The sequence below is a fragment of the Akebia trifoliata genome, chromosome 13, assembly GCF_017979445.1.
Source record: "Akebia trifoliata isolate Shusen 1 chromosome 13, ASM1797944v1, whole genome shotgun sequence".
NCBI classification, from domain to species: domain Eukaryota; kingdom Viridiplantae; phylum Streptophyta; class Magnoliopsida; order Ranunculales; family Lardizabalaceae; genus Akebia; species Akebia trifoliata.
Window position 1 is genome coordinate 31,258,302 of NC_141387.1, and position 15,129 is coordinate 31,273,430.

Sequence of the window (15,129 nt, forward strand, 5' to 3'; positions counted from 1 at the left end):
AGTTCACGTGTAAAGAAAAAAAAATCTTGAATTTCGAATTACCAAATTGGTGAAATATGAATCAAATAAAAAATATTATCAAATTGGTAGGATATGTAAACACTCCGAATCAAGAAAATTACTAAGTCAAGAATATAAAAATATACCTTCCAAATTTGAAATCATTAATATTAGCAAAAATACAAAATCAATAAAAATCTGATTTTATATGAATCTTCCAAATTGGAAAATATTAGTTTTGACAAAATTCCTAAATTAGAAATTATGAATGAAATTTCAAATTAGAAAGTTATGAATATGAAATATCCAAATTAGAAATTTATGAATATGAACTTTCAAATTAGGAAATTATGAATATGAACTTTCAAATTAGGAAATTATAAATATGAACTTTCCAAAATAAGAAATTATGAATTTTTCGAATTAGAAAATTATGAATATGAACTTTCAAAATTAGAAATTATAAATAGGAAAATTTTAAATTAGAAATGTACGAATATAAACTTTCAAATTATAAAAATATGAATATGAAAATTTCAAATTAGAAGGCTATAAATATGAAATTTTCGAATTAGAAATTTATAAATATAAACTTTCCAAAATTAGAAGTTTATGAATATAAATTACAAATTGATGAAAATCAATATCACATAAAAATTAACAATCTAAAAATTATTAATATTCATAAATTACAAAATTGATGAAAATCAATATCATAAAAATTATCAAATCTGAAAATTATAAACATTCATAAATCACAAAATTGATGAAAATCAACATCATAAAAAAATTACCAAATCTCAAAATTATGAACATCCATAAATCACAAAATTGATGAAAATCAATATCATATAAAAAAAAATATCAAATTTGAAAATTAAAAGCATTCATAAATTATGAAATTGATAAAAATCAATATCATATAAAAATTATCAAATCTGAAAATTATGAATAATCATGAATTAAAAAATTGATGAAAATCAACATCACGTAAAAATTATCAAATCTGAAAACTATGAATATTTATAAATCACAAAATTGATGAAAATCTATATCATATAAAAAAATATCAAATCTAGAAACTATGAATATGTATAAATTACAAATTTGGTGAATATCAATATCATGTAAATTCTCAAATCTGAAAAATATAAACATGTATAAATCACAAGTTTGGTGAAAATTAATGTCAGGTAAAATTCTCAAATTTGAAAATAAGAACACGTGTAAATTTCCTAGATTATAATTTTTAATATCACGTAAATTTACCAAATCAGAAAAAAAAAAAAAAGTGAATGCGTTAAAATTTTTTGATAATAAAAATATAATAATAGAATTAAAAATAAAAAAAGAATATTAATTTAAAAAACATAGAGGGAAGAAAGGGAAGAAGAATTAAGAGTACAAAAAAAAAAAAAAAAAGTTAAGACTTACCTCTAGAATCAAAATACATGATTGTATAGGATTCCTTCAGGTGCGATCCGAGGTAATTGCTAGAGGTGTGATGGGAGAGTATGAAGGTTGCGAGTCCTTGAAACTTCTTCTTCCATATCTTCTTCTTGTTCTCTTTCTATATTACTATTATTTTTGTTATTATTTTTTTCTTTGAAGGAACACGAAAGAAAAATGTAAAGGAAGAGAGATTATAGAGGAGAGGGAGAGAGAGAGAAAGAGTGTATGTGTGTGTGTGTGTGTGATTGTAGAAGAGCCCTTGGAGAGAAGGAGGTGAGTCTTTTTTATAAATAAAAAAATTGGTTTCTAAATTTTTTTTCGATTTATTTTTCAACGTTTTTTATTTTTTTTACTTTTTCACGTTTTTTTTTTTTTTGACATTTTTCTTTTTCTTATTTAAAAATGTTTTTTTATGTGGACGTTTTTTTTTTTTTAATTTAAGAATGTTTCTTTTTTTATTTGTTTTCATGTTTTTTTTTTTACACGTTTCTTATAGAACCACGCAGGTAATGATCCCACATTTTTCGCAATTCGGTAGTCCTCCATCGATTGAATTTTAATTTTGACAATTGGTCGATTTAATTTTAATTTGATTTTGATTGGTTGATTGAATTTTAATTTTACATTTGATTTGTTAAGTAAATTTTAATTTTTGTTTGATTGGTCGGTTGAATTTTAATTTTGAATTTGATTTGTTGATTAAATTTTAATTTGAATTTGATTAGTTAATTGAATTTTAAATTTAAATTTGATTAGTTGGTTAAATTTGAATTTGATTAGTTGATTTAATTTTAATTTTGAATTTGATTAATTGATTTACGTCATTTTTGTGATTTCTTATAAATTTCTTCATTTTCATCGATTTGGGTTCCGTTAGACTCGAAATTGTATTCTAAAGGCAATAAAGGTACTTTCGACACTTTTTAGAGGTACAAGATTCATGAGGGGCATTTTTGTCGTTTTATTAATTTTTACAAATTTTATGAATTTTGGAGTAAGGTTTCTATCAGTCCCAACGTGATTATTTCTAAATCTTGAGAACAAATTTTCTTAGCATCATGATGTCTTTGGGTTATTAAAATATGTAACGAACCTAAGCGTAGGTACTTGTTAAATCGGGTGCAAAGTGTAGCGATCTTAAGCATGCATAATTTCTATGTTGAGTCGTAACGAGTGAAAGAGATGAAAAGACTAGAAATGAAATTTTTGGGAAATGTACTATCCGACTTTCGAATTCTTTGCGTTTATAATTAGGAATACACCACAACTAGGTAACAAATTGTCGAATTAAAAAAGTGAGCCCAAAGTCGTCAATTGAAGAAAGGACCTCTTCACGTGTTGGTCGTCAATTGGTCTCTCGTTTGGTGGAACAAAGAGGTTGTTGTGGAGCATTACACCATTCGCAATTTGTTGGGGGGTGTGGATTGAGAGAAATAGGCGTATTTTTAAGGGAAAACAGGAAGATTGTACGGCAACAATTATGTCCATCTTGGGTCTTATCTTTTATTGGTCCAAAGTCTATAAGGAGTTTAGGAGGATCTTCTTTGAAGATTTTATCTTCAATTGGGATGGGATTCGATGTATTTCTAGTAAGTAACGTCATATCTATAAGGTTTTGCTAGGCTGGTCACCTCGACTGGCCTAGTGTTATTATTAATGAAATGCTATTTATAAAAAAAAATAAAAAAATTATCGAATTAAGCATATGCAAAAATAGGGTGTCTACAGAACCATAGACATAATGCCCTAGGATACAAAATCACACATCCCCATATACTTTATGAATTTAAAAATGAGTGTTGAATTGAACATGTGGTTTCCTTGATACGATCAGTGGGTATTAAACCATCCTTAATCACCAATGGTTTGGTAAACCATTGTTTAGTATTTACTCCCTTGAAAGTCGAAGTATTTGTTTCCTTACCCATTAGTTGCGAATGTTTCTCCTTTTGAATCGATTTTGGTGCTCCCTCAACATTCAACTACCTCCCATCATCTCTTAATCGACTATTTTTCTCCAGATGGCCCAACTTGAGGCAACAATAACAATAATGCAGTAAGGACTCGTACGTAACAGGTTGCCAATATCTTGATGCTCCATAGGCAACCCAATTTGTTTTAGATAGATTTTAATAGATCTAGCAATATGCACACTTTCGCCCTGTTTAGTCAATTACCTCTCCTTGTAGCATGATCGATAACTAACACCTCACCGATCAACGAAGAGACATTCCTCAAGTTTCGTTCCTTATAACAGAACAAACAGTGAATGGGAAAAAGAAATCCACATCGGAGTAATGGATGAGTCCTTATAAGAAGGTTGAAAAAATGATGTCCATTTGAAAACTTTCATGGTAATGCCCTCAATGGATAACCTCTATTTTAACCAAATTGCAACAATTTCCTCAATGAAAGAAAATATGAGGAGGTGACAAGGGTCCAAAGTTAACAAAATCCCTTAAGCTTCCAATCCGGGATCATTTTCCGAACGCTTTCAACTTTTGGTCTTAGAAGAGATCCTCAATTTCGTGGTTTGAAAATTTTTGCTACCAAACAAATTTTGTAACAATGGGAGCCCGCCAAGATATCTTCGTCAGAAAAAAATGATAGCCGATCACAATGTGAAAAAAGCCCAAATTTGACGGCTTAAGGCCGTCAAATTTCATAAAATTCAACGGACAAAGGGGTCGAATTGGTGTCGAATTTTTCATTATCAAATTTTTATTTTCAACAGGCTGAAACTGTCAAATTAATGAAAGAAGAAGAAATTCAACAACTCTAAGCTGTCAAATATGGGAATATCAAGAATTTCGACAGTCCTAGATCGTCAAATTTCAATTTCTAAAATTCGTGGGCCTTGGCCCGTCAATATTTTCTGTTGAACTAAGGCCGGTGCGTTCTTCAAGACCTGCAACATTATCTTCCAAAGCTCTCTTTTTTGCCACCACATCTGCAAATGATTGTCCTCCCAGCTTCGGAGGACCTTGGTTCATGGTCACCACCTCTTATCCTCCACAAGTGTGTTTTCTTAGTCCTTTCTATTCTAGTTGTTTTTTTTTACTTGTTTAAATTAGTAATCTTTTTGCCCAAAAAAGTTTAATTGTATTAATTTCTTCTATTATCATATACCATACACTCTCCTTTATAATAACATGTGTTGGAGCCTTAATATGAATAAATTCATACAATTAATCTTTTGTTGGAGCCTTGAGAAATATGAATAAATTCATACAATTAATCTCTTGTTGTAGCCTTGAGAAATAGAAGAAAAGATTTTCTCCTTTTTCTCACTAGTTCAAGTCGCATAAAGAATTAAGATATGAGATCTAATACCAATTGAAATATGATTCAAACCAGGTCAATTTTTATTGTTTCTATAGGTAGAGAAGGCTCAACAACTCAAACTAATTAAATTAAATCGAAGAGAGAATTGAGAAAGAATCACATATTTTATATAATTAAGGCAAAGAGTACAATGCCTACACATATGTATCAAAGGTTATGAATTTAATGTGTTCGAGATGTGAAACATTAATATAGACTTTTATTTATTTATAAAGTCGATAATATCGATTTAAAATTTTGAACAAAACTAAAGTATTTAAAACAAAACTAGCATATCACAATTCTATGAAGGCGCCTCCCATCGAATTTGAGAGTTGCAAAGAAACCAATTGATAGATATGTTGACCAATAATATTCCTCAATCTCGTCTTCACAATAAAATTCACATCCCCAACTAGATGTCTTTTAACAATTTGGATATTGCACTTTTTAGGGAAGGGCATGAACTTTTTTTTATATTTAAATTCAAACCAAACTAGGACTACAAACCAGGGGTGGAGCTAGTATTTTTCTTAAGTGAGGGCAACTAAGAGCCTTATAAATTTAAAAATTCTTGTGGGGGCAATAGAGACGGATTTTTTTCTATCTCAATTATCTATCACAATAGCACATAAATCCTAGTAGATTTTAAAAATTCTTGTGGGGGCAAGTGCCCACACTGCAAATCCTCCATCAACTTGGAAGGTTCTATAATGGAACAGCTACAAAATAATAATAATAAAAAAGAGAATTACCAAAATGGCATAGTAAAATTGGAAAATTATCAAAATAGCACATTGTTAGTTTTAATTTTGAAAATGGTTTAAACTATTATTATTTTTTTACCAAAATGGTAAATTTGTGAAATGAATCTAGTTATTGGTTTTCCTATTCTTTAAAACAGTATATCCTTTACCGATTTTAGTTTCAGTCAACCAATTAATTATCAATTTCGAAATCAAAGTGAACAGTGTACTGTTTTGGTAATTTCTCAATTTTCAGAGCATGTTTTCATAAATCACCCAAATAAAAAATCCATATGAACACAAGTGGTTTTTGTTTCTTTTCAAGTTAATGGAGAACATAAAACATACAAATTGCAAATTCAGTTCTAATATAATATTCAACCTTGACTCATTTAAGAATCCCAATCACACATTGTTTAATCTAACACTAACCCAAACCAACCTTGTAATTTGTATGGAAAGGTGAAGCTAGAACAAAAGACTATTCTCACAAGAAAATTCTACTAGAGAATTTTCAGTTCACTTGGTTTGATGCACGAAGTGATTAAATGAATCTCGAGGAAGTTCTACCTGATGGATTCATGGTTCGGACAGAGAGAGGGGGGGGGGGGGCACAGGTGTGGATACTGGCCCACAAGGTGATTGGAGGATTTGCTGCATATTGTGGCTGGTTGGAAATTTATTTTGGAAAATATGTGGATTCGACCCGATTTGATAACTTAGATCTAGATCTTGCAAATCTAGATATCGATCTAATTTCTTATCGGATTGGTGATGATGATGATCTTTAACAATAATTTGACAAGAAATCCAAAAGGGGGATTGAAAAATATTCAAAAAAATAAAAAAAAAGCATGCATAAATTCATACTAGATTTTGTCTACCATAAATTTCATTAATTTATTCTCTATTTCTCTATTTTTTATTCATTCGGTCGAAAATAAAAAAACATTCAATCTGAAATCCAACGCCCAACTACATCGTCGCGCAAAATCAACTCAATATTGGAAGGTGGATTGATTGTCCAATGATTAATGCCCTGGAGAAAAATAGCCTCATCAGCAAGCAAGTATGCAGCCTGATTCGAGTCGCGATGCACATCATGTAGCCTATAACCTTGAAAGTGTCCCAATAAATTCCGACACTCATTGCAAAGTTCCTCAGTATCCTTTAATGGTTTGAAGACACCTTTGAGCAATTGAAATATTACATAAGAATCACCTTCAATTTCGATATAGTCCAATTCAAGGCTTAGTGCTAAGTACAACCCTAAGCGCAACCCCCAAAGTTTACACTTTTCACCACTAGCTTTAATGAGATTTTCAGAAATGGCACCTTTAAATCTTCCAAAGACATCGCGAATGATAGTTGCCGCTCCACCTAGGCCAGGCCGACGCCTATACTGACCCGCAAAATTTATCTTCCAATAGTTATCTGGCGGAGGGGTCCAAGCAATGAAACGAGTATGTTGTTCATAATATTGTTGGGCAGGGAACGTTACATCCATTGCTTGACAGAAGGAGAAGCTCAACGAAGAATGAGTTGCTCTGATAATGTTCTTGACATTTTATATCAATCCAACAGAGCATATCTAGGACCAAATCTAGAGGGTGAACGGTGGTGAGGCGGAAAAATTAAATTTCCCATTAATTGTTAAATGGTCGAAAATGGTAACTTTTGACATGTAATGGATATAAATTTGAAGAGTCGTGCCAAAGTGACCTCAAGTTGGAATCTCATATCGCACTTATTGACGTGAAAATGGATAGGAACCACAGATGCTTTTCACTCATATCTCGATGAAAGCATCTATGGTTCTCATACACCTAAACATCAAGAAGTGCGAATTGAGCTTCCAACTTGAGGTCACTTCAGCATTTTTCAAATTTGAATCGTTGTCATGGTTGAAACTTTCCATTTTAGACAAATTCAAGATAGTAAATTTAAATTTCAAATAGATTAATAAAAAAACTCAATTCAAATTACCTTCAAAACGTTGGCAACGGGTCGGATACTTTTGTTATTGGGTAATTGGTTAGGATATGACGTATATTCATACCCAGTCCTACAAAACTTTTTGGTAAATGGGTATCAGGTAATATTACCCGAATTCTTAATTGGATAGAAAAACCTTGTCCATATCCGATTTATTCGGGTCTGATGAGTCAGGTAGATGGGTATTACCATTGCCAGTCCTAGCTTCAAACTTCATTATTTAATTTGCATTATATTTGTACCTTGTAGTATATCGGTGCGATTATAAATGTAGAATGGACCATCACCTATGATGACTTTATTTTACTCAATTTCAATAAATAAATATCTTACAAGCAAATTGATCTTTTTATGGGCAATAGATTCATAGCAAACTCATTTTAAGATTTCTATGAAGGATTTTTAATTTTTGTAAGAGGATTGGAGATTATAACAATGGTTTTTCCCGAAATAATGAGGATCTCATCATTGCTTATGCATGTAAGCAATCTTGTCGAACAACCTAAATTTTGTGTAGCATAATCTATACTTATGATTTATATTTTATTTTTTTATTGTTAATTTATTATTAATAAAAAATAATAATAAAAACATTGGAAAACCAACTTATAAGCATTAGAGCACATCATTCATTTTCAATTTAACCATAATAAGATTTAGTAATTTCTCAATTTATTTTATTTTACCATAGAGATTAAAATTGATACATATCAAATTAGAAGAATATAACGATGTCACTCGACTTGAGCCATCCTATGTTAGAATCATCATTGACTTTGACATAAACCACTTCTATTTTGTAGGTCATTATTTTCCATAACAAACCTTAGTCATCATCTTTTAGAAATTCCGGTTTTTTAAGTTTGATGCATTTTTTGAAAATCAACAATTTTGCAAAAATCTTGAGAATCCTAGTTTTACGATAGTTTCATATGTACCCATTTAACTACCTACCAATTTATATAACTTTCTTATTGTGATAACATCAAACTGTGTTTGATTTCATTTTTCTGAATATCTTTTCGTGAATTTTCATAGGATTGGCACTAATAAAAGGATTTCTCGTGGTGAAGAAAAAGTTATGAGCACAATTGTACCAAATTATGACTAATTCAACAGAGAACATATGAAAAATCATGCTATGATTGAACAATGATTCATTTTCCATGAATACACATAATCTAAACATGTCCTGAAACTAGATTACATTGAAAATCAAGTAATTGAAGACATGAAACTCGAGAATCATCGACGACAAGTTGGATCATTTTGACTTTAATCAATAACTCACGAAGTGACTCAAATGAACAAACATGGTACTTGACCTCACCCGAAGGCAGGAGTGGTGCTAGTAAGGAGACATTGGGGGCAATTGCCCCACTCAACTTTTTTGGACATTTTAGATACCCTTGAATTTATGCTTAAATTTGAGATACCCCTGCATTTTGAACTACTGATATGCCTTGTTTGACCTTGTTGCCCCCACTCCCTCCAATTTTTGCCCCCTCCCCCTCCCCCTCCAATAAAGTAGAAGTTTGCCCCCACCAAAAGAAAATCCTGGCTCCACCCTTGCCTAAAGGTGGAGGAATACTTCAGCCAATTCAAACTTATCGGTACTCAGGCTAGTGCTGTTTGATTGGTATTGGCTTTTGGTAAACATAAGTGTAGCATTGGGCTTGGACCCTTGTAGTGTTGATTAGAATGTTAGCATTAGACATTATCTTAGCTATCGCACAAGAACGTGGCCGATAATTTTATACATCTTCTTAGTAGAGTTTTAGATTTGGAGAAGCTTGGAAGTAATCTTATTTTCACCAACTGCGCCATTTTGGAGAATATACCAATCATGGATGGCCTCCATCGCATATTCCATTTGGTACAGGATGACCTCCTGGGGAGAAGATCATCGTACGACTGTCATGCAATATCCGAGACATTGTTATGTATCATTGCAAAATGAATATTAAAAAAAATAGGAAAAATACTAAGATGATTCTACACAGTGCACAAGCAAACTGAACAAAATAAAGAGATAAAAATTGAAACAGGGACAGAAAAGAAATTGTAAGACCGCATCATAAAAAGGCGACAAATAAAGATGTGTACATATTAATAGATCTATGCAGGTATTACAAGAGAGAAGTTGCAAAGAACATGATCGACATGAATTTTCCATGATAAAAAAATAAATAGTTTATAATGTGAGATGCAAACGATAATCACAATAATTAGACAACTAATTTGCCTTGCTTCAATCTAGCTCAAATCAGACAAGGTATCAAAAATACAATCCCCTTTATAATTCTACATTAAACCTGTTGGGTTATGTCTTCTATTCTTGTATATGGAGAGTTATCATGGATTCAACCTTCTTGTTTGTGGAAGGAAAGAGTAATATTCCACTATGTTAAAAAGAAGGTTACAGGCTCCTCTATATATAGATGATAATGCTCATCTATTTTAGGGATATTTACAGCTAATCTAAAAAGGAAAACAGAACTACCTAAAACTAAAAGCTATAAAACAGGAAACTTATATCTACAGATTTGATAACAGACTACCAAATCTCCTAAAATCATGGGATAAGAAAAACTGATATGTTAGCTGTAGATCTCCTCAATATTATCCCCTAATATTGCTAACAGATCCTCAAACATAAATCTCTCTATAATTCTAAACTCCCCCTCAAGCTGGACGGTAAATATTAATTAACCCCAGCTTGGAACTCAGATCATCAAACACCTTTCTCGGTAGAGCCTTGGTAAGGATGTCTGCTGTCTGAAGACATGTAGGTATGTACAACATCTTGATTACTCCTTCCTCTATCTTCTCCTTTATAAAATGCCGATCAATTTCCACATGTTTTGTTCTATCACGATGAACTGGATTTTTGGCAATGCTGATTGCTGATTGATTATCACAGAACATTTTCATAGGTTCTTCATCTGAAATTTTTAATTCCTTTAGCACCCTTTTTAACCAAATTCCCTCACAAATACCATGTGCCATTGCCCGGAATTCAGCTTCTGCACTGCTTCTTGACACCACTGACTGCTTCTTGCTTCTCCAAGTGACTAGATTTTCCCATACAAAAGTGCAATATCCTGAAGTTGATCTTCAGTCTTGTACTGATCCTGCCCAATCTGCATCGCTGAACACTTCAATATCTCTTCTTTGGTTCTTCTCAAAAAATAATCCTCTACCTGGTGTTAGTTTCAGGTATCTCAGGATTCTATACACAGCTTCCATATGTTCTTCATTTGAATTGTTCATGAACTGACTTACCATGCTAACAGTAAATCCAATGTCTGGTCGTGTGTGAGATAGATATATTAGTTTACCTACTAATCTTTGGTATCTTCCTTTGTCCACGGGTGCACAATTTTCCTTAGCTCCTAGTTTGATAGTTGGATCCATAGGAGTTTCTGCCGGCTTACACCCGAGCATTCCAGTTTCTTTTAAGAGATCTAGGACATATTTTCTCTGTGAGACAAAGATTCCTTTTCTTGACCTTGCAATCTCCATACCTAGGAAATATTTAAGATTCCCAAGGTCCTTGATTTCAAACTCTGCAGCTAGTAAACTTTTGATGGTGCGGATTTCCTCTTCATAGTCTCTTGTTAGGATTATGTCATCCACATACACTATGAGGACTGCAAGTTTTCTTGCAGAAGAGTGTTTAACAAATAGTGTATGATCCGTCTGACATTGAGAATAGCCATGCTTCTTCACTACCTTTGTGAATCTTTCAAACCAAGCTCTTGGAGATTGCTTGAGCCCATATAGAGATCTCCTAAGTTTACAAACTTTGTTGCATGTAGTTTGTGTCTCAAATCCGGGGGGAATTTCCATGTACACTTTTTCAGCTAGGTCCCCATTTAGAAAGGCATTCTTGACATCTAGTTGGTGGAGAGGCCAGTCAAGGTTTGTAGCCAAAGATAATAAAACCCGAACTGTGTTTAACTTGGCTACAGGAGCAAATGTCTCCTCATAATCAATTCCATATGATTGGGTGAATCCCTTTGCAACCAACCGTGCCTTGAACCGATTAACACTCCCATCTTCATTATATTTTACTGTGAAGATCCATTTGCAGCCTACTGGGCATTTTCCGGTTGGTAAGTCAGAGATTTCCCAAGTTCCATTTTTCTCTAGTGCATGAATTTCTTCATACACTGCTGATTTCCATTCTGGTGAGCAGAGAGCTTCTTGTATATTATTAGGAACTTGGATGTTGTCGAGGTTGGCAACAAAAGCTTTGAACTTCGGTGACAATCCTTCATATGATACAAATGTGTATATTGGATGTTTTGTGCATGATCTTACCCCTTTTCTCATAGCAATAGGAAAACCACTGTCATCATTAGTTTCGGGATTAGTGTTACCTGGTGGATCTTCACTTGGTCTAGTACTTGAGTCAGACTCTTGGGTTTTCTCAAGAGATGCTTGTTGTTCCATCTCCTTTTGGTTCTTTCTCCTCCTTGAGTAGGTAATCAATTCATCACTCTTTGTTGATTGAATAGTGTCCAGATTTTGAGGTGTGTTGTTGGCTTGATCTTGAGAAGGAGGTTCTAGGAAGTAAGAAGACTCAAGGGAGAGATTCTGAGGAGGAAGTGATTCATGATTTAGTGATGGGCATGTTTGGTCAGAATTAGGAGAGACATGAGGTGATTCTTCAATATCCCAAAGCTGATATTCTAGGATAAAATTAGTCTCCCCCTGAATATCAGATTTGGGGAAATAAGGTTGTTGCTCAAAAAAGGTGACATCCATGGAGTGATAGAATTGTTTAGTGACCAGTGAGTAGCATTTATATCCTTTTTGAGTTGGAGAGTACCCAAGGAAAATACATTTATAAGCTCTAGGATCAAGTTTGTCCCGGTGTTGTTGATGGACATGGACAAAAGCTGAACACCCGAAAACTTTGAATGGGATGGTGGAGATGAGACGAGTAGTGGGAAAAAACTGAAGGAAAATTTGACAGGGAGTCTGGAAGTTAAGAATCCGAGATGGCATCCTATTTATGAGGTATGCAGCAGTAAGGATGGCTTCACCCCAGAAATATTTTGGTACATGAGTAGAGAACATAAGAGACTGAGCCACATTAAGAAGATGCTGATTTTTTCTTTCGGCAATACCATTTTGCTGAGGAGTGTTAACACAGGAACTTTGGTGAACAATACCATGACTTATGAGATAATATCCATGTAAGTCTAGTGTGATTATCAATAAATGAAATGAACCAGCGAGAACCAGTAACATTTTTGATCCTAGAAGGACCCCATATATCACTATGAATCATGGAAAAAGGTTGAGATGCTTTATAGGACCGGTTAGGATAAGAATTGTGAATATGTTTAGAGAATTGACAGATCTCACATTGAAATTCATTTGGATTTTTATTATGGAATAATGAAGGAAATAACTTCTCAAGATACAAGAAATTTGGATGACCTAACCTATAGTGCCATAACATAATTGCACTATCATTATTAGACTGACTCACAGACAAAGAAACAAGACTACTGGACACTGAACAAACTGATTGATGAATTGTTCCTTGAGGAGGATCATTAACCTCTAGAAGATAGAGCCCCGAACACATCTTAGCACTGCCAATCGTCTTCCCCGAGTCCAAGACCTGAAATTCACACAGATTGGAATTAAATTTAGTAACACAGTTGAGATCCCGAGTGAGTTTACTAACGGACAGTAAATTGCAATTTAATTTTGGTACAAGTAGAACGGAATCAAGAGTGATGTTCTCTAAAATTTGAATCGAGTTTGTACCAGCCACCTTTGAGAGTGACCCATCAGCTATTCGCACAGTTAAATTTGTATAGCATGGGGTGTAAATTGAAAACAACTTCTCATCTCCAGTCATATGATCAGAAGCTCCTGAGTCTATAATCCATGGACTGAGCCTCTCCTTGTTAGCATTTAAAGCACTTAAAAAATTACCTTTTTGTGCCAAGGATCCGGTACCAACCACAGTGGGAGCTGGTGCAAGCAAGGATTGGCTGAACATTTTATGCAAGATCTCTATCTGTTCCTTGCTAAAGGGAGTTGGTTCGGGTGGAGGTTGTTCATCCATGGAAGCAAGGTTGCCTCGTCCTTCTTTGTCATTGGCAAACCGAGAAGGCCTCCAATCTGCTGGTTTGCCGTGAATCTTCCAGCAGTTGTCCTTGGTGTGACCAGGACGTCGGCAATGATCACACCATGGTCGCCCTTTCCTTGGTCTGTGATCATTATTGTTGGATGGATTCCCTCTCACCACAAGTGCTGAACTCTCAGGATTTGTCACGGAATCTTGAAATCCCATCATGATCTTTTTTCGACTTTCCTCTCTCCGAACTTCTGAAAATGCTTCTCGGATATTTGGTAGTGGTTTGGATCCTAAAATTCTTCCTCGTACTTCATCAAGGTTCTTATTTAATCCAATCAGAAATTTGTATATTCTTTTCCATTCAATTATTTGTCTATACCTGATTCCATCATTCAAACAACTCCAATTGTGCTCCTCGAATAAGTCTAGCTGCTGCCAATACTGATTAAGAGTGTTGAAATATTGAGTCACTGTTAATTCTCCTTGGCGGAAGTCATGAAGAACACTTTCCACCTCAAATAATTTCGATGTATTCTCATTGTTAGAATATATTTCCTTGGCAGCATCCCAAATCTCCTTTGCTGTTCCATAGAGAAGAAAGTTTTCTCCAATGTCATTTGTCATGGAATTAATGAGCCATGACATGACCATATTATTCTCGGCATTCCAGACTTTGAACTTTTCATCCGTCTTGTTTGGTTTGGCAGTATCTCCGGTGAGATAATCATCTTTGCCCTTTCCGCATATGAACATCATTACGGAATGAGACCATTGGAGATAGTTGTTCCCATTCAGTTTGTGTCCTGTAATGGGCATGAGGATACTATCATTGTTAGAAGCCATGGCTTCCTGATTGGAGGTGATTTGGGAAACGGTAACTCTTGAATCACGTTTCCCGTATTTGGTCATATGAGGGAATTAGGGTTCAGAGATTGCTCTGATACCATCTTGTTTGTGGAAGGAAAGAGTAATATTCCACTATGTTAAAAAGAAGGTTACAGGCCCCTCTATATATAGATGATAATGCTCATCTATTTTAGGGATATTTACAGCTAATCTAGAAAGGAAAACAGAACTACCTAAAATTGAAAGCTATAAAACAGGAAACTTATATCTACAGATTTGGTAACAGACTACCAAATCTCCCAAAATCATGGGATAAGAAAAACTGATCTGTTAGCTGTAGATCTCCTCAATATTATCCCCTAATATTGCTAACAGATCCTCAAACATAAATCTCTCTATAATTCTACAAACCTGAATCTTTTGATAATCCGTTAACGACCCGTTTAATCCGGGGGTGAAGCCCCCGGGCACAATATTGGGCCCATTTGATTTGGTTTTGGATCCAACCCGTTTAATCTCTTTGTAACCCTAAGTATATAAAGGGTAAGAGATGAAACCCTAAAGGATTGTGAGAGATATACGAGAGACAGAGAGAAACTGTAACATTGGTTCTTCTTTGGTTAATATAGTGAAATCACCATTTTCGCCCGTGGACGTAGG

General features: G+C 33.8%; 2 protein-coding genes across 2 annotated transcripts; both read right to left on the minus strand.

Moving 5' to 3' along the window:
* Window positions 1-12,870: 12,870 nt before the first annotated feature.
* Window positions 12,871-13,963, minus strand: LOC147388303 (uncharacterized). Its single transcript, XM_086421396.1, has 2 exons — window positions 13,479-13,963; window positions 12,871-13,158 (listed from the first exon to the last, which is right to left on the minus strand). The coding sequence occupies exons 1-2, from the start codon at window positions 13,840-13,842 to the stop codon at window positions 13,124-13,126; spliced, it is 399 nt and encodes a 132-aa protein (XP_086277522.1). The 5' UTR covers window positions 13,843-13,963; the 3' UTR covers window positions 12,871-13,123.
* On the minus strand, window positions 13,914-14,466 carry LOC147388304 (uncharacterized). Its single transcript, XM_086420315.1, has 2 exons — window positions 14,003-14,466; window positions 13,914-13,944 (listed from the first exon to the last, which is right to left on the minus strand). The coding sequence occupies exons 1-2, from the start codon at window positions 14,464-14,466 to the stop codon at window positions 13,914-13,916; spliced, it is 495 nt and encodes a 164-aa protein (XP_086276441.1).
* Between the last annotated feature and the right edge of the window lie 663 nt (window positions 14,467-15,129).